An 18799-nucleotide genomic window follows, 5' to 3' on the forward strand; every position below is an offset into this window, starting at 1 on the left:
TTTAAAATCAAATATAGGGGTTTATTTTTAACCTTTTACCATTCCTGTACAATTACCAATAATTCCAATTTTTTTCCCTGCAGATGACCACTGCTGTATTAGCTTGAAAACAAGTCTTACCCTTGTTCCAAATTCAATAAAAATTGATAACAATACAACAGAATGAATATTCAACATGCAGTGTGTTTTTCTAATGTCTAGACATTCTCCAAAAAAGGCAATTTATTATAATTATCTAGATAAAGATCTATATTTCTATTTAGCCAGTCTTGGGTATCTATACTCATATTTAGGCTATATGTCTTTATACTGAGGCCATTTACTATGTTTATCATTTCAAGCCCTGTCTAATATCCTTATTTGCATTCAATTGTTTTATTTGGCTGTGAATTACCCACTGAAGCAGCACATCTTCATTTCAGAATTTCATTGGCTACACGAAGCGCTGGTCATCAGCACAAACGGTTGCAACAGGCTGGATCTTTGCACAAAAGAAGAGAATGAGGCACTTCCTGACATTGCGGACTCTCATTGGCTATTGTCGGCTATATAAATGAAATGGAAGATCTTAATTGGTCAAACGGGGTGTCAATCGAAAGGTCAGAGTGAGGCAGCCATCTTGCAAACAACATGTCGACCAGTAGTAGAGCTCGGTAGCTAGCTAACTCATGAGCTTATTTGCTTATTTTAGGATAAAGGTACCCTGTGGTGTTTTCTTGTAAATAAACACAGATACTATTATTATTATATTATTTTCCGTGTTTTTCACCAACATTAACCTGTGTGTAGCTTAACGAACACGTAGAAAGCTTCTCATTCTTCACAAATCATTTGCAGATATGTTGAAAACCTTAAATGTTTCCACCAATGTTTGCTAGCTAGCAGTAGCATTTAGCCTTTGACAGTGGACAACAGAGAGCTGACTGAAAATGAGGAGAAAAAGAACGGAACTGGTTTAGATTATAGCATGAATTTAAAAAACTTGGACCACCTGAACCAGCTAACAGTCTTCTTCTTCTCTGGAGTTTTATGGCGGTTAGCATCTATGTGTTTTACATTATCGCCACCTACTGGATCGTAGCAGCTTTGCCATGATCCATTTCACTCTCTCTCATGCTGCCTCACCCTGGAGCACACAGAGTCAAGACACACTCTCTCTGGCACAAAATACACATCAAAATAGCCCGTTAGTACCAAATGGTCAAAAGGTCCACAGCGTCCCTTTCATTTAAAGCATGTAGACATCAACATTCGGCATACTGCCACAGCAGATTCTACCCAATGACTGGGCTGAAGGCAAGCTACTGCCATCAGAAGATGCTAGAATCACATGTCAGCTCCACACATATGGGCTCTAAGCTGTTTTCTATCTTTCCCCATGGGGAAATTCATCCACTGCAGCTATGAAGGAGCAGCAGTCAGCACCCGGGAGCTTTGGCAAGACGCAGTAAGTATGTTTAATAATTCACATGCATGTTTGGAGTAACACTGCTTTTTACATATATTTTAACGCACTGAGCAGAGTTCCCTGCACTGAAAGAGATAAAAGTTCACAACCACAGTCTTATCATCTCATCTACAGTATTTACAGTAATTATATATACTTCAGCACCATACATTGGCAGTACCAGAGGGAATGAATCAGGATTTTTCCCTCACTGAGCTGCCAAACTAACAAAATCTTCTCCAAGTCTTCACTGAAAACTTCCAATGACCTCTTTATGGCTTAACATATTATTATCTCACTCTGGCTGCAGGAATTATCAGATGTGCTTGTGCTCTTCTCTGCTGTCGTAGCCATGTGCGCAAATGCTTACTAAAGCAAGTCCGCATTTCTGCTCTCGTGCATAAAGCTGAATATATTCTACCGGGCACGCTTGTTAAAACTGGAAAACTGCTCAGAGAGTAACGCAGTCAGATCACTGTACAAACCATTTTTAAGACGTCGTGGAAAAATCAAAACATGAGACAAAGTAGAGCACTCAGGGCTGCTTAATAATGCATCCAAGCCAAAACGCTTACATACTTTACTTTTTACAGAGGGGCAAAGTGGTCGACAGACGTACCGAAAGCAGATCTAAACACACGCTACGTCTGGGTGAAACGTCCTCCTCTGAAATATTGGGCAGCCTGAGGAACACAACGCCTTTTGTCTCCTTTGCATGTAACTGAGAGTCCGTGTTTTTGTTTGAACAATGAGCCCAAAACTGGGTGTACTCAAAATAATTAGTGTCTCTAACTAGTTATCTAGGCCAAAATTCTCATCTGCATAGCATGCCAAGCAGCTATAATGAACGGCTGCCAAACATTCATTTGAACACAATTAAAATGAATGAGGAAAATAATGAAAGGCGACGACTAATGTGCAAACCTTCAATACACCAATTTAGTAGAAAAAATAGAACTTCCTACTAGTTCTGTCTATTTTTATATGTATATATATGTAACTGCATAATAATTTTGCAAATATAGTATATAGTATTTTTTTCATATACTTTTTTATCTTTCTATACATTTTGTGTGTGTAGTACGGTGCATTAAATCCTCTATTGTGAAATGACTGAAGCTCAATAATAATAGTCTTTGAGCGCTGTAACATTGCTGTTAGAGAGAGATACTTGAACAAGATTTAATTGGAGATGAAAGCATCATGAGTCTGGGATGCCTGAGACTACATCCCCCATATGAGTAGTAGTTTTCTACTTGAGTCAAATCAGGACACAGTAGACTGGACAGATTAAAAAATTCTTCAAATTTAATGAAAGATTTGTATGACATTTTGTATGACAAGCCAGGAAATGATGCTTCTGCTCCATCAAATATCTTACAAATGTGAAGGGATGTTTCTTAAACAATGGCAGCGCTCACAGGGAGCAGGCCGGGAGCAGGAAATTTAGACCTGCACACGTCAGCTGCTTTGTCAACACACCAGGCTCATCTGCATGAAGACTTCTTAATCAGCCGTGTTGTGATGTAGAAGCCTTCGTGCAGGTAAACTCACCTTTAATGATGTTAAAAAAAAAACAAAAAAAACAGAGGAGGATTTGTAACTGTGCGAGTACCTGTCTTTGATGCTGCAGGTGTCGATCAGGTGACGGCAGAGGGATGATGGGCCCGGTGTCGGGGACGTCCCCTGGGGTTTGCGGTAAACACAGCCTGTCGTCTCGATCCGACTCCCCCTCCGCCTGCTCCATTATCACTCCCAACTCTGGGATGCCCTCCAACTTCTCGAACTGGAACAGATGATGCAGCCATGAAAAGCCTGTGTTTTCATTCATGCGCTCGTTTTTTCCTGCTCCAACACGGTCTGTTTCAGGCTCACAGTCGCTGAGCCTTTCCCAGCATGCAATGGGCGAAAGGCAAAGAAACACCCTGGATGCATCTACAGTCTTTTACCATGACAGGGCTAATACACACCAACAACCTGTCACACATTCATACTTGTGAGCAATTACAGTCACACAACATGATTTTATTCATTTGTACAGTAACTGGACACTCTGCTCCCTGTAAGACACTGGTAAGCTGCTCCTTCTTTGTCTTGAAAGAGATGTTTGTAAACCACAAATATTAGACATGAGGTAAAGGTCTGCAGAGAAGGGAATAATGGGAAAAATCCGCAGGAGGAGCAGAGTGAAATCACTGTCTTTCCTAAACCTGAAGCACTGAACCATAACATGATCTAACCGAACTAACTAACCGAACATGATCATGTCTTCATACAACGAAGAGCCGGACTGCAGTAATGCCTGCGACAACGTGCTTTAGAGGTTTTGCATCATCTGAGATATTAGGCCAATGGCTTCAGGACTCACTTGCAGGTCGGCCTTCTCACTCATTAGTGCAGATTTATGAAGCCCTCCTTGGAAAACAGCCAACATATCTTTCGACTCGTCTACAGTCCAGGCAAACTCACTGATTTACTACAAAGAGTGTCTCATTCTGGAGGTTCACGAAACAGAGCTCTGAGAGAATAAACTGCAGCAGAAAACTGAAGTCGGATCACCTGATTTTGTGTGTGTTGAAGCTCTTTTTATCCTCATCGTTTATTTGCAGTCATGTAAGTTTTAACGTCAAATAATAGTTGGATTTTTACATTAAGCGTCCTTTGTCAATAGAGATCAATGCAAAAGGGAGTGAATGTATAAAAAGATGCTGAAATAATGAACCCAAACTTATCCTTGGCAGCTTTTCCCTTTTTCTTGTGGCATTTTTATGATTTCGGATTTCGTCTGAATTTAACATCCGAGCACTATGGCACCGTTATTTCTAAGAAAGTCTGCAGAATTGCAGACTTACAAGTCTGCAGAAAGATGTAGAGGAACTGAACCCTTGCAGACGAATCAGCAATGAGCATCAATTTGTCAAAGTCTGAGGAAAGTGGAACTGGGCTGTTCTTTCTTGTTTACACCTGGTTTATAAAACTGAGACACACTTGAAACTGTAACTGATTATGGGCTTTAAAAATAAACCCAACTTAAGAAAATGTTCTGTTAGTATTCAATGTCAAGTCAAGGATGTACTGCTGCACCATCTGTAGGCGCAAATTAGGTTTCACGACGACATACTGCATGATTAAACTGATGAGTCAGGACAGGATCAAGAGAAATGAAATTCATTTCAATCGAGGTAATATAGGTCTACATAAAAAGTGCCCAAGCCGAGATGAAAGAAAAAACTATACAGCAAAACAAAGTGATGAGTGTTTTGTTTCTGAAACCACAAAAGCCGTTTGTTTGGTATGAACAGGAGGAACTGGATGGACAGTGTAAGCAGTGATATTTAGCAGAGATGAGAAAAGAGCAGCAATTACAGGAATTTAACCTCCATCCACAGGAAATTAAGAGGAAAACACTTCACAGTGGTGGTCAAAGTGCTCTGTGGAGTCTGGGGAGGTGCTGTGCAGAGATATAAATGCTCATCATGTGAACATTCCCCCGAAAAACAAAACCAGCAAAACACGAATGCAACTAATTAGGAGTTTAATAAACCAGGAGCAGGAGGAGTGAAGCATCGAGCGCTAAATCAACAAGCTGAGCAACAAACGGAGCCGCTCGATGAAACAGACTATCAATCAGTCCTGCAGATGTTCCTGCATCCTGGTGGGAAACACCTCAGAGTGATTCAGGATGAGTCACTGTGTGCTGCCATTTTCGCCATCTTGTTCCTAAAGTTTGACTCAAACAACAACCTGATACTGGACCGCGCTTTGCCCGACCCCACCTATTACACCCCGGACTCACCTCCGGGTGCACGGGCTCCTCTCCGGAGTCGTCCTTGCGGCCAAGCCTCCAGTGCATGAGGATCCACCTGAGCTTCATGTAGAAGATGATGGTGTTGCGTCTGAAGAGTCGGACCTCTTGCTGCAGCATGGCTCTCTCCTGAGGCCAGGGCACCTCGTGACTCTGGAGCCCCTGCAGCTCCAGACCTCCACGCTGGGCCTCCAGACGCAAGCGCTCGTCTTCCTGCTGTCGGACAGATCAGAGAGAAGACTGATTCACATAGCCAATAAAAGGTTTCATTCAAATCTGTCAGATACTTTATAATGTTAAAGGATAACTTTCATTTTTCACAACCTGGACCTTATTTGTAGCATTAAATACGACCATTTACTCACGCAGACAACTTTGGTGGCATTTGGTGTCGTTTTGAAGAAATTAGCCCCAGAGGAGCGGCACGTATATCCGTGTAATGCCAGTACTCGGGGCATCCATGCGCAGCCTCTATATAACGCATAATCTGCGGCGAAACTCGTTCATATTTCAATATTTTGTTATGATATCCTCGTGCTATTCCCCTCTGAGCCCGTGGTGGCATGTGGCATGTTATCAACATCCGGCGTCTCTAGACAACTACCTCTGACGTGGATGATGCCGTTATCCACAGCGCATGGATGCCCCGAGTACTCGCATTATACAGATATACGCGCCGCTCCTCTGGGGCTAATTTCTTCAAAACGACTCCAAATGCCACCAAAGTTGTCTGGGTGAGTAAATGGTTGTATTTAATGCTAGAAATAAGGTCCAGGTTGTAAAAAACGAAAGTTATCCTTTAAGTTACTGATATGTGAGCATCCAGTTAGTCCAGATATGTCACATTTATAGAGTTTATTGTACTTTAGTCCAAAAAGTCAATTAAGTTGAGATATTCAAATATCTTTTTTTAGTCTAGCCAAGCATATTTTGTTTAAATTCAGCAAATTAAGAAAACTGGGAAAATATTAACACGTGAGAAGCGAGAACTAGAGATTTTTTCTCTTTTTATGTAGATTAGAAGTAGAATTTGTAACAGTAGATGTCATCATATTATGAATGTTGACGTGAATGAAGTCAGGTTCGCATGTTGCAAGTACCAAAAAGAGATTTAGTGGAAACTGCACGTGACACACTGAAGACAGCGTGACGTCCGTCAGGTAGAGACGTTAAAGCTGAAAACTTTCTCTCCTCTCTGCTGGTGACACTTAATTAAAATTATATCCGAGCAGGTGAGGTGTGACACCGGCGTTCTTTTTCAAACATGGCGTGACTGACTGCAGTGCTGTACCTGAGGCAGTGACACGGCGGCCTCCCGCTCCTCCGCCGCCGCTCGCAGCCTTCGTTCGTGATCCAGGCGAAACTGGATGTCGGACGCAGGCGTGTCCCGGAGCTGAACCCACAACAGCACAGCGTTACTTTACCAACACTCTGGATACATCGCATCACATATTGATAACTCAATATTGTTCTGTTTGTCTCTCTGTAAAGCTATATTTGATCATCAAACTAAATCACAAGGATTTGTGTATGAGATGATTTCGCTTGGTTATATTTGTTCGCTTTAATTTCCTCTGTAAAACAAAAATTCACTAAGCGGGGCTGAAAAACCTCAAATGAGATCTGACTTTTTCACAAGCAGAAACCCATTATGCCTTCTCTTCTGTCACGTCTCAGGGAATGATTAGAATTTAATGCTGCACATTTTGAGCTTGATTACATATTTCTTCAGCTGGCAACATCAAAGCTTTTTGATCAAACCTCAAACGAAAGTATATCAATCTATATCAAAAGTTATAGCTCAACTTTTTGGGAAATATAATTGATTGACTGCACTCTCATGTCTGTGCATTAAATATGAAGCTGGAGCCATCAGCCGGGTTAGCTTAGCTTAGTTCATAGACTGGAAACAGAGGGAAACAGCTAACCTGATTCTGGCCAAAAATCTGCCAACCAACACCTCTAAAAACTGAGGTGTAACAACAACTTCCTGCAGTCTCCATGTCCCCGTGAGGTTGCTGGGCAACCAGTGGAGACACCAGGGAGTCACTGACCAAATAAATAATTCGGCACATAACTGACCCCCTCAATAATCACACAAATTAAACAAACAGGACACGATGTGTGAGCCTTATAGGAGCTAGTAGATGCATTTTGTTATCTTTGGACAGAGTTAAGATAGCTGTTTTCACCCTTTGTGCTAAGCTAAACTAGCTGCCGATGGCAGAAATATGACAGTGGTGTTGATTTTTTTATCTAACTTTTGACAAAAAAGAGAATAAGTGTATTTCTCGAAATGGCTACCCTTCATTGAATTATCAAAAGGTAACTGTGGTGGTCAAAATGATCCCGTCACTGTAAAAACTGTGAATGTATGAACTGACGAAACATGTGACGAGTTCACTGTAGCTCGAAAACATGGCTTCTATCTCCAGAATATTAACATTACTAAAATATTACTGGCTGTCTCTTGACAGGTATTATTTCCACAATAGGAAGTGCAGGTGAAAAAATGCTCATAGGGAAATGAGATGCTTATGTTTATGGTTTTGAATGTAATGATTCTTCATCAACTCGTTTAGAAGACGTCGCTGTGTGTCCTCATGAAAAAAACTCAAAGCGCAGCCTCTGACAATTTGGGAATTGCGGCGGTTTATAATGCGATTTCTTTAGTCTATCCTGCGTGCTGGCGTTCTGCAGCCTCCAACAGTAAGTTGAGCTGTTCAGTGTGTACTGACCCTGGCTCACCTCCCTGTCAGCCCAATGTCAAATGCAAATCACACAGGCCGACAGTGCAGTGCTAATCCTGCCATATCCAAGCTGCTTTCCCATTCATTCATTTCACCTCACAGATTACACTGCGGCAGAAAGCACAGGGACACAAAGAAATCCACACGAAAGTGCTATAACTGTAACTGTAAGAGCAATGTGTCACATCACCGCTGCCAGTACTCTGCATTACATAACAGCGAGCAATTTCTCTATGAACTCAAAGCATGAGGCAGCGATTATGAATCAGTGTCCTGCGATTACACAGCCGGTTTATTAAACAGCCGAGTCACCGGAGGATTTAACAGACCTGAGCTGATGTGTGCAGCGGCAGCGTTGCCACTCGCCTCTTTGATTTTCTCAGTGTGTGTTGTTTAAAATGTATTGTGACACTTCTGTGCAAGCTGCACTTTTACATACGTTTAATTTGCTGAGTCGAGTCATGACAGTGCAGCCGGCAGTGATGAGCCGCTGCCAGAGGGCATCACTACAGAGTGCACTGTGTGCAGACTCAGCCATGATGCACTGCAGTGCACACACACGCCTAATAGATCAATATACTGTAGCTGTGCATGGCTGCGGTCTCAGACTGTTTTAGAGGGCAGCAGTTATATTTTTCATAACACACAAATGAGCCAAAATGTCAGAACTCTTAACTTTGGAGCACTTTGCGACCTACTTTCTGCTGGTTTCTTCAGAGGAGTAACTGAATCACAAAATGTCCAGGGGCACATGGTACGAATTTAAAAAGCAATAAGATGATGTGAAACCAAAAGAGTAAATAAAATAAAGATCAGTGGCTGTAGGAGTGGAGATTTAGTGTGAAAGTAGAGTGAGTGAATGAAGTGAAATCGTGTTCAGCATCAAAAAGCGACCGTGGCTGGAGTGTCACTAGACATGCTGGACTGAGCGGCCTTCTGATCGTAACAAACCCTTTGATCCCCTGAAATTCAAAATCAGCCAAATTTATAGTGCACTGTGCTCAGAAACACTTTATATGTTGTGGCTGAGATGTGAGAAGGCTCTTTAGGGTAATTTTGACTTTAAATAGTTATATATTTGTACAGCGGATAAACTCTTTAATCTTTTTTTCATTTTTTCTTCAGCAAATAAACTGTAAAGTTAAGTATTTCTTGCCATGGTGCACTGCTTCTCAGGCCAACAGACACTCCAAAGACAAAACCCAGAAGCTCCAAAGCTTTTTCATCTTCAGTCTAATGACTCTTACTCTGTACCTACATTCACTCCATTTCATTTTAGGTCTGACCGTGATGCAAAATCAAAATAAAAAACCCCATACAGTTAAAAATGAGACACTGTGGGTAGTTTTGGAGCGTCTACAGGCCCTGCAGAGCTGTATTTCACAACAGCTCACCACGGGAAAGAAAGGAGTAGTCGCTCACCAGATTTATCTTTGAATCAATTTAAATGATTAGAAAATCAAGATCGACAGAAGGCCCGTGTACGGGGCTCATGGTGTCAACTCAGTCCCACAGGTGGAAGGGAGATGGAGGAGGGAGGAGGCACTGACCTCTGCTCTTAAAGCCAGGGGCCTGTGGTACCTAGTGAGTCCCGTGGCTCCCCTGCTCTGGGCCTGGCCCCCACCCTGGCTCTGGCTCTGGGGCTCCACGCCTCGCTCCTGTCCTAGACGCCACTCCAGCTCATCCCTCTGACCGGACTGTGAGTGACGTGGGGTGGGGGAGGGGAGGGGAGGGAAGGGGGTTGAGGACGGTGTGGGTGTAAGGGGTTAGGGGGATGGGTGACAGGTGCAGGATACAGGGGTGCAGGTGTTGGTGGTACCGGGGGAGATGTGTGAGGTGGATTGTGGACAAAACAGACAGAAGACAACAAACGGGGTGAGGGGACGAGGAAAGAAAGCGGGCGGGGGAAAACAAACAAAAATAAAACAGAAAATGGGTAAAGAATATAAGCAGAGGGGGAAAAATTAACTAACAGACTACACGGTGTGGAGAAGAACAAACGGACTAGAGTACGAAGAAAAGCGCAAAGAGAAAGACCAACTTAAAGATGACGGCGTATGAGAGAGATGAGAAGAGAACGAGAATGAGGATGAACAAAATCATGGGCTGAAACATCTGGCGGGAACACAAAGAGGAACAAAGAGAGGGAGTCGGGGGGGAAAAGAATGCAAAACACTTGTTATGAAGCGCATGCAATGAGGGATACATGAGTCCAAACCAACAGCTGAGAGATACCACGGCAAACTGCAGAGCGAGGGCTAGCACGCTAGAGGTTTTCAACACATGCCGGTGCACAGCCGTGTGCGCTGGAGAAGCAGTCAACTAAAGAAAGTTGCGTCTTGAGCCTTTATGATGCACATTGATTCACGTTTTCAGACATTACAGCATTGAAAATACACTGGAGGCATTTGAGGCTTCAGTCGAGCTCTAAGACAGCGCCATTCTAGTAGCAGTGCCCACATTTTATTTCTTTATGTGGGGATGTTTCATCGCTAGCTGGAACTTTATGCTATCGTGCCAAACAGGCATCTACAGAAGTGTATAACATTCACCAGAGTTAAAACATGGAGGCATGTTCTTGTAATTATGACTTAGCACCTTGAAATTATTAGAAGCTACTATCTCACATTTACAATATGTTTATCTCATAATCACAAGAGCCACACCTTTGAACTTTATCTGACATATATCAACATAATATTGTAATAATATGCCAGTTCGACATGGTTGACGGGTCACAAACTTTCTCATATCACAGCTAAACAGTACACTACTAAATGTTTCTGAGAACATTTGAGGCGAGAAACAGGAAATGCAGAAACAGAATCCTGATTCATATTTTATTAGCACTGCCTAATTTGACAGTTTGGTCTGACTTTCGCGAGCCTTTGTCAACTCGCCGCGCCAAATCCATCATGCACTGCATGGCCGGATCGCCTGCTCCCCACAGAAGATGACCTGACACATGTCAACGGATCCAGAGCGTCTGCACCATTATAATTACAAAATATGGAAGTCATACTAACAAGAAAACATTTTCACATTTTACAAAATAATTATGAGATCAAAATTGTTTTATATTGCGGGACTCTGAAGCAATAATTGCAAGAACACATCTCAACTTTTTTTTCTGGTGAATGCGCTTCTGTACATGTCTTATGATGCATTAAATATACCTTCACCATATTGCCGACTCTTTGCTGCTGCAGCGACAGTTTTTGCTCTTTAGCTTTTTACATTTAAAACTCCACTATTCTACACCTTTGATCATCTTCAACAACTCTGCTGGACAAAGGCCTACTGCTTTGAGCAGGTGTGAGTTGTTAGTACAGTGGTTAGCTTTGACTAAACCACCCAGCTTCACCCAGACTAACCAGAGAGTCCTACAGGCAGAGGAGTAAAGCAGAAACAAGTCATTGGATAGAATGAGTATAGAGGCAGCTTCACTCTATTATCTCTACAAAGCACATCAGGTTCGTCAAGAGAGAAATGTTTGAAGAGCTGTTTGTTTTATTCCACACGACAGTCTGGCTGATTAGAAAAGACATCCGAGATGTCTCCCTGATCATGCAGCACAGAGATAATGAACCTGCTTCGGAGAAGTGTACACAGTATGTTGACAAGTTGACTGAGCTGCAATATAACAAGAACAGAAAGCAGGATGCCAGCCAGAGAGGTTCTTCCACAGGCAGCTCACACAACTCCATGCAACTCTGGTTTAGATTCTTTTTTTATTGAACCAAGGTTATTTTAGACAGTGCACACATTTTTATGGCTCGTCTCCCTGGCAACACCATGGAGTAGCCAATCCCACGTGTGTCTGTGTGTGTGCATGATGATATGTTGAGCAAACATAATAGCTACACCATTTATGTGTCATAATGAGTCATACGAATGATAGCATGGTGTAGCAAAGCTGTAAAGAGAAAAATATTTACCAAGCTTCATCATGCAACATTTCGCTATGTCAGGAAAAGCTTTGAATTGAGCCAAATGGAAGAAGCTGCCATAACTCCTTTAGTACTTACTCCATTCACACCAAGCACCCTTTCAAGCACCCTCCTAAGCACCCTGGCTGACTGGAAGCAGGGCAGCTGCAGACAGTGAGTGCAGGGAGAAGGAGGCAGGCAGGGCTGCTGGCTATGAGGATGTGCATGGAGATGCAGATGTGAATGTGGCAGCAGCAGGAAGCAATGTTGGTGGCGGTGGGTCGGAGGAGGGGTGGCGGTGGCGATGGTGCCAGTGTGGTAGAGCTGGGTGGCTCGTGTTGGAGCGGGGGGGGCGGGCCTGCTACGTCACCCTGTGCTGATGCTGAATGTCTTCTTGATGCTTTGAATGATGGGTTCGGATTTTTTCAAGTCTATTATCCCAACTCACTTTGCCTACAGGTGGGCGACCAATATGATGCTTGGTGAAGTCGTTCACACTAAGGAATCAAAAAGTGTCACTGCTATGACCACAAGCCAGTTATCCCTGCAGTACCTCTTCTGACACCTCTGGCTTAAAAAATAAAAAGTCAGAAGGATCAGGAGTCCCCGATTACAATCTGGATTCATTCTGAAAATCAAGATCTGGCGAGCTTTTGCCCTTCTGCTCCACAGGAGGTTTCTGTCCACCCTCAACTCCCCTTAGGACACCTGTGTTACCATCTGACAAATGACAACCCCCCCCCACCTTTTGTAGCGTGACAACATCCACAGTCCTCGCTCTATGCAAACATGCAGTCTTAATTAATGTGTTAATGTGGCTTCATGTGTGGCTTCAGCAGCTGAATTAAGCTAATAACTCAGTCCTGGTAAGACGCATCCCTCCACCTCATCTCAGCAAGGAAACACTGTCCAAGGAAACACTAACAGGGAAGATACCCACACAATTTGGCAAAGACAGCATTACTAAAGCCTTGTGTTAGCTTGACTTTCAACGAGTACTCGGCTGATTTAGCAGTGCACTCCTATAACATTACAAACTTACTATGAACAGTTTCCTTCCTTGTCACAATACCCACAAAGCAACTCAACCTCCGACGGATCAGCGGCGGAGATTTCGGGTGTGCTATGCTAGTAGCAGCCAATGTAGCCACGAGCCGCTAACATCAAGCAACGATGAGGAGCAGCTACAGAGGACTGTGGACTTTCTTCCCTATTTCTCTAACTTACATATGAGCATGCCAATGCTGTATGCAGACAGACTTGAAAAAATCCGAACTTATCCTTAATGTTTGGCTACAACTTAATGAGATTCCCATTGACAAGGCAAGGCTGCGGATAGTTTGTGTTCTGCTAAAGATGTACGGCGCTGCCACTGTTTTTAATTAGAGCTGATTTTTGCACACAGTGCTGACTTTGGATCTCATTTAGTTTATTTTGGCCTTAAATGGTCTGCTAACGACTGCTCACTTGGGGCCCTTTAAATCAAACCTAAATTGATTCTCACTTTTACAAACACACCAGTGGGCTTCAGGGCCATCTATCTGTATGTGTAGCTGCGACTTCACATGATTTTGCAGAGAGTATATTTTTGTGTACTGCTGTTTTAAAGCAATGAATCCATCCATCTTTTCTTTCCTGCAACATGATATTATCTGGACAACCAGGTGGGATGCTTTTGAGGTTGAATGCTAATCAATGTTCTTATGCAAGATTTAAAAAGAACATACTGTTTGCAATGGTCTTAAGAAAAAGTATTGATTTTTTTCCCCCACCATGGCAAACTGGCTGACAGGCCTTCTCCGTTATTATTGATATTTCTCTCTTTTGCAAAAGAACATAGCAGCCACAGAAGGAGAACATCTAAATGTACAGAGAGAAGCCACCTTAAGAACAATTGAAAGGTCGCAGAAAGTCTGTCAATTGAACTCACCTGGAAGTCTGTCACCAGGTCTCTTCCAAAGGTGCCAATGGGAGAGTCACGGGACATGGAGGTGACTGTGGACAGGAAGCTGCTGGACTCTGTGAGGTTTGGCATGGGTGACAGGTCGTCTGTCCTTTCTCTCAGCCCCTCCCCTATGTGGTCCAGCTTCTCTACGAAGATGTGTAGCTCAGTGCGGAAGGCCTTCATGCGAGTGTTGATGGTGTCCAGGACTTGGGTGTCTGGTTTGTTTCCAGACGCCGCCCCTCCTTCCAGGCTCTCTCCTGTCGTCACCAGCAGCCTGCCCTCGAAGATCAGACTGTCAGTGTCTGTGATCAGACGGTCCACTGTCTTCCCGAGCCTTTCCGCCTCACGTTTGACGTTGGTGAATGACTCCCGTTCTTCCCTCCTGCGGTTGGCCAGTTCAGTGGCGCTGAGCTCACTGCCATCTGAGGGTTTGATGCTTCCGAACCCTGAGGTGGTTGTTGTCTTCTCAAACAGATCTTCAGAGTCACTCTCGCCCCCAATAGGGCCCTCCCTTTTGGGGTGGAGGAGAAGAAGTCGCCCTGCCTCTTCGTCCTCCGCTGCTTCTCGCCGGCCCGCATCACTCTCTGCATCGCTGTCTCGAGGGCTGCCGGTGCGCAGGCCCAGGTGCGCTGCCAGGTCGCAGCGCTGGACATTGGACATGAGGACTCGGTTCTCGTACTGCAGCTTCATCACCTTTCCACTCAGCTCGTTTATCTGCATCCTGGCTGATTTAAGCTCCTCCATCATCATCCCGCTGCTGGAGCCATTACCGTTCCCCCCATTACCAGGTTTGAATAATCCTCCCTCACTACCCTCCTCGCCAACAAGCCCAGAGCTGCTGCTGGGGCCGAACTTGAAGCGATTGAGTTCAGATGTCAGCTGCCTGTTGTGGTCCTCAATCTCTGAGATGGAGCGGCGCAGCAGCTCAGCCTCCTCCTCCACAAATTGTAGATGGCGACGCAGCTCACTGGCCGACTCCAGCGCATCGCCTCCGTATGGCGAGGAGGGCATGCTGGAGAAGGGTTCCCGCCCAAAGCAGTCTCTTTCATACTGACAGCGGATGTCTTCGTTTTCCGCCCGCAGGCTGCGGTTCTCCACTTCCAGCTCCACGATCTTTCTGCCCAGGATGTTGGCCTCCTCCTCCACCAGCTTGAGCCGTAGTCGCAGCTCAGCCTCTCGAGTGGTGTGAGGACCACCACCGGAGCACTCGGCAAGGGGTAGGGGACTGTCCACGTCCCCGTAAACTGACTTGTACTTCTGCAGCTCCTGCTCCAGTTCATCCTTCTCCCGGCCCAGCTTCGCCATCTTTTTTCTCATTAGGCTGGACTCCTCCTTGGCAAACTGGAGCTGGCACCTGAGGTCTGCACTGTCCTCCTAGCAGGGTGAAAGAGATGAGGATGGCTCCATTAAAAACTTTAAAGGATAAATATGGTAATATTTTATACTTATTGTTATTGTCAACAAATCCCAAGAAAGACCAAAACCAACAATGTGGCACCTCCAAGCACATTTTTTCCTACTGAAGATGTAAATCTTAAATAACGGGTCACAACTTTGTACTTTAACTTCTAAAAAAAAAAAAAGGCTTAATAAACAGCTGGACACTGTAGTCTTAAGCAAACATTTTTCAAACAGGAGTAAATATTGCATTTGTTGGGGACTATTTTCGGCAGCGGAGTAATCCACATAATGATTATTTACACCAGCAGGACACCGCATGCGGGATTGACTATAAATAAAACTACAGTGTGTGTGTTCTATAGATGAACAAGTCATTCAGTTTAATAGTGATGCTCACTGATGTGCTTTTGGACAAAAACTATGTTTCATGGTTTCAGGCTTATATAATACTTGTCAGTAGGGCCGATTCGTTGTTGGTTTTGATGTTTTCACAGAATTTGTTGACAATAATAAAAAGAGGAAAGGGACAGAAAAACATTTTTAGAATTGTTTTTACCTGACTAATGGACTTCTTGTCTTTAAATGTTTCCCTGCTCCCTCGTCTCCTCAGTGCAGTCTGTAAAAGAACAAATAAAAAAATCATATACATTTAACTGATATTAAAATTTTCCTCCAACATTCAGTGGAGCTGCAGCAGGGAAACATATTTAAACCAACACACCGCACTTTGTGAATTCAATAGTGAGGATCTCTGCTACTTTAAGATGCTATTGACTTTTCCTTATATCGTAATGCTAGTGTTTATCCAGGCATGCACAATAACTGACAATCACAGTCATGATGGTACAGCATAACAGCAATGCAGTGGAACAAATGTGTTTGCTAACATGTGGGCCAACTCTCCTAATGTGAAGCAGACCCTGCAAAGGGCCAGAAGAACATTAATCTATGTGGACATCTTACATAACATTTCCATCATCAGGTCAAAGCTACTGCAAGTCTAATAAGGAAGTATTTACTGTAATGCAGATTGCAGATCACATGACATAATTACTGTCTGATTTATGCACATAGTGATGGTAATAGCTAGTATCAAAGGCCAACATCTGGTTACCATGTCAGTCTTACTGCGAGCGGGTTGAGGGGCAGAGTGAATGGACACTCACACATGTTATTTTACATTTACATGTTGTGAAGTTAATCGTCCCTTCAGGCAATTCTGCTCAGTGCTAAGTTGAGGAAAACTCCAGAGTGCAGACGATGAGCATGTTCGGTCGTGTCTTTTGACGAAAGATGCACCAGGGTGCTTTAGACCCCGTTCAGAGCTCAGTGTGACAGACGTCTTATCCCGGCTCAGATTCAGCGACACATGGTGCTTCCACAACGCTCTGGGGGGAAGCATCTGTCTGTCCAGTGGTGAAATCTGTCCTGTGGCTAATACTAGGCATCGCACGCAAAGCCCGGATAAAACAGGGACTTCTGCATGCCAGCTTAGCCTTACCGACTAATACAATCATTCATTTTTATCAAGTCTGTGCACTTTCTTTCAGCATCAGCTGCAGCTCCGTAAGACAGGGGAAAGATTGACAGGCACCGAGTGAAAGGACGGAGGGAGGAAATGAAGACAGGATGAGAGCGGGGGAGAGGAAGAAATCCCCCTCTATAAATGCAGAGTGCACAGCTTTCAAGTGTGAACCTTTTTTCCAGGAACAGATTGCTGCCCTGGCAGAGTTATTTAAAGGTTCTGATCATCAGTTAAGCCGGGCTCCTTTCTAGGAAGCAGAACTTGATATTAATATTTCCGATCTCCAAGTCACAAACATATTTCAGTGCTCTCTTCTGTTAAACACAACAACTACGAACCATTTGAGAGAATTTTACATTGGCTGCGACAAATGACTGGTTTTAACGTAATTGTTTATATTAATTGTTTAGTCTACAATGCAAAATGCCTGAAAAATGTCTGTTGGCTTCTTAAAATATCTTGATTTATCTGATCAACAGTCCAAGACACAAATATTTTCAACCTACAGTGAAAAGTCAAAGCAAACGAACTTTTATTATTTCTTCATGACGACATATGATTATCATTAAGTATTGAGATTGGTTTATAAATCAAAACATCTGTTAATATATCTGTAAATGTGACAGGACACGATTCTTGCAGCGTGTCTGAAGTGTCCTGGAAATGTTCTCGTCTGACCTCGAACGACTGCTGTTGTGACTCAGACATGAGACAAACATGTTAAATTGCCATCAGATTACCGTAAAGGAACATGCATGCATGAAAGGGGACGTTTGGTTTTACTCCAGCAGACAAGAGACAGTCTATTTCTTGTTTTTACATGATCATATTTTGGATGTTGAGATTTGAATTTCATTAAATGCACTTTTATGCATTTAATGAAATGTTTCTGGATTTTTTTTGTTTTTTTCTTCCAATTTTTCCTCAAATCGCCAGAAATAAATGTTAAATGTGGACAGAATATTATTCATCAGGGTTTCCACTGCTGCTGTTTAAGGCTACAATGGTCTTCTTCTCAATCTCTCACATCTCTATTTTGTATAAATCATACTCCTCCCTGTACGAGCGCCGCTGCCAGCCAAAATAGACCAGTCGGACAGTGTGAATCATTCATGGCCAGATGGATGGAAAGTGTGAGGGAGAACCTGTTTTGCCCGGAGCAGGGACGGACCTTGACTCAGTCGCTGGCTTTGCGACAGGAAAGCAGCGCCCACTTAGAAACAGCACCAAAACATGAACACAACCATACTGTGGCCAGAAAGAGAAGCGTGCCTCCCATCTTGTGAACTGAACATTGTGCCAACGCTCTGTGACATATTTTACCTTGGAGTTTCTGATGATAACTTCCTTGAGGCACTGAATCAAATGTACGGTACATAAAATTGACTGAAAACAGCTTTCTTTTGCTGACCTTCACCACTAAGTTCCCTGCGAAGGACTCGCTCATGAGCAACATTTTCTGATTTGTCTTTCATCAACGTGTTATTGAGGAAAACACTGAATTTCTTATTTTCTTCAAGCTTCTTCTCCGTCTGCCCTCTTGTTTCCTTCAGTCTCCTTTGAAGTTTCTGTGTCTGATCCGAACTCCCCCTCTGTGCTGCACTCCGAGGGAGCAACGCTTCAAGCCGAATGCAGATAGGTCGATAGTACATGGAGGTTTTTGGCCAGCATCAATAACATCGTATGTTGGACATGTTTGATCTCATCATGGCACAAACTGTCTGGTTTTCCCTTCAAAGGAAGATAAAAAGATTAATTTATTCCCACATTTATTTTAGTTACCTCACATAGTGACAAAATGACAGAGAGTGATGACACACTGACATCATTTACCTCACAGCAAACTGCACCCCTGCTCACTTCATCCCCAGGAATCCTCTCCAAGGCTATAATTGTTTTTCATTTGATGATGACAGACTGGTTTACTGATTTATCCACATCAGACATGTGAATCCACCTCTGAGTTCGCTCTCCTCCCCTCCCCCCCGGTCCAGTCT

The 18799-nt window shown here is 43.5% G+C and overlaps 1 protein-coding gene across 3 annotated transcripts in view; it reads right to left on the reverse strand.

Moving 5' to 3' along the window:
* The window catches only part of LOC121614960 (microtubule cross-linking factor 1), a 70698-nt gene that overhangs the window by 19640 nt on the left and 32259 nt on the right, over positions 1-18799 (reverse strand). For 2 of the 3 annotated variants that reach the window (XM_041949067.1, XM_041949069.1), the window contains exons 4-9: positions 15834-15893; positions 13862-15250; positions 9553-9699; positions 6544-6645; positions 5244-5468; positions 3063-3233 (exon numbers count right to left, since the gene is read on the reverse strand). In XM_041949067.1, coding sequence (XP_041805001.1) covers positions 3063-3233; positions 5244-5468; positions 6544-6645; positions 9553-9699; positions 13862-15250; positions 15834-15893 — 2094 coding nt within the window. The remainder of the gene's footprint in view (positions 1-3062; positions 3234-5243; positions 5469-6543; positions 6646-9552; positions 9700-13861; positions 15251-15833; positions 15894-18799) is intronic. The other variant, XM_041949068.1, reaches the window with a different exon arrangement.

The sequence above is a fragment of the Chelmon rostratus genome, chromosome 12, assembly GCF_017976325.1.
Source record: "Chelmon rostratus isolate fCheRos1 chromosome 12, fCheRos1.pri, whole genome shotgun sequence".
Taxonomy (NCBI): domain Eukaryota; kingdom Metazoa; phylum Chordata; class Actinopteri; order Chaetodontiformes; family Chaetodontidae; genus Chelmon; species Chelmon rostratus.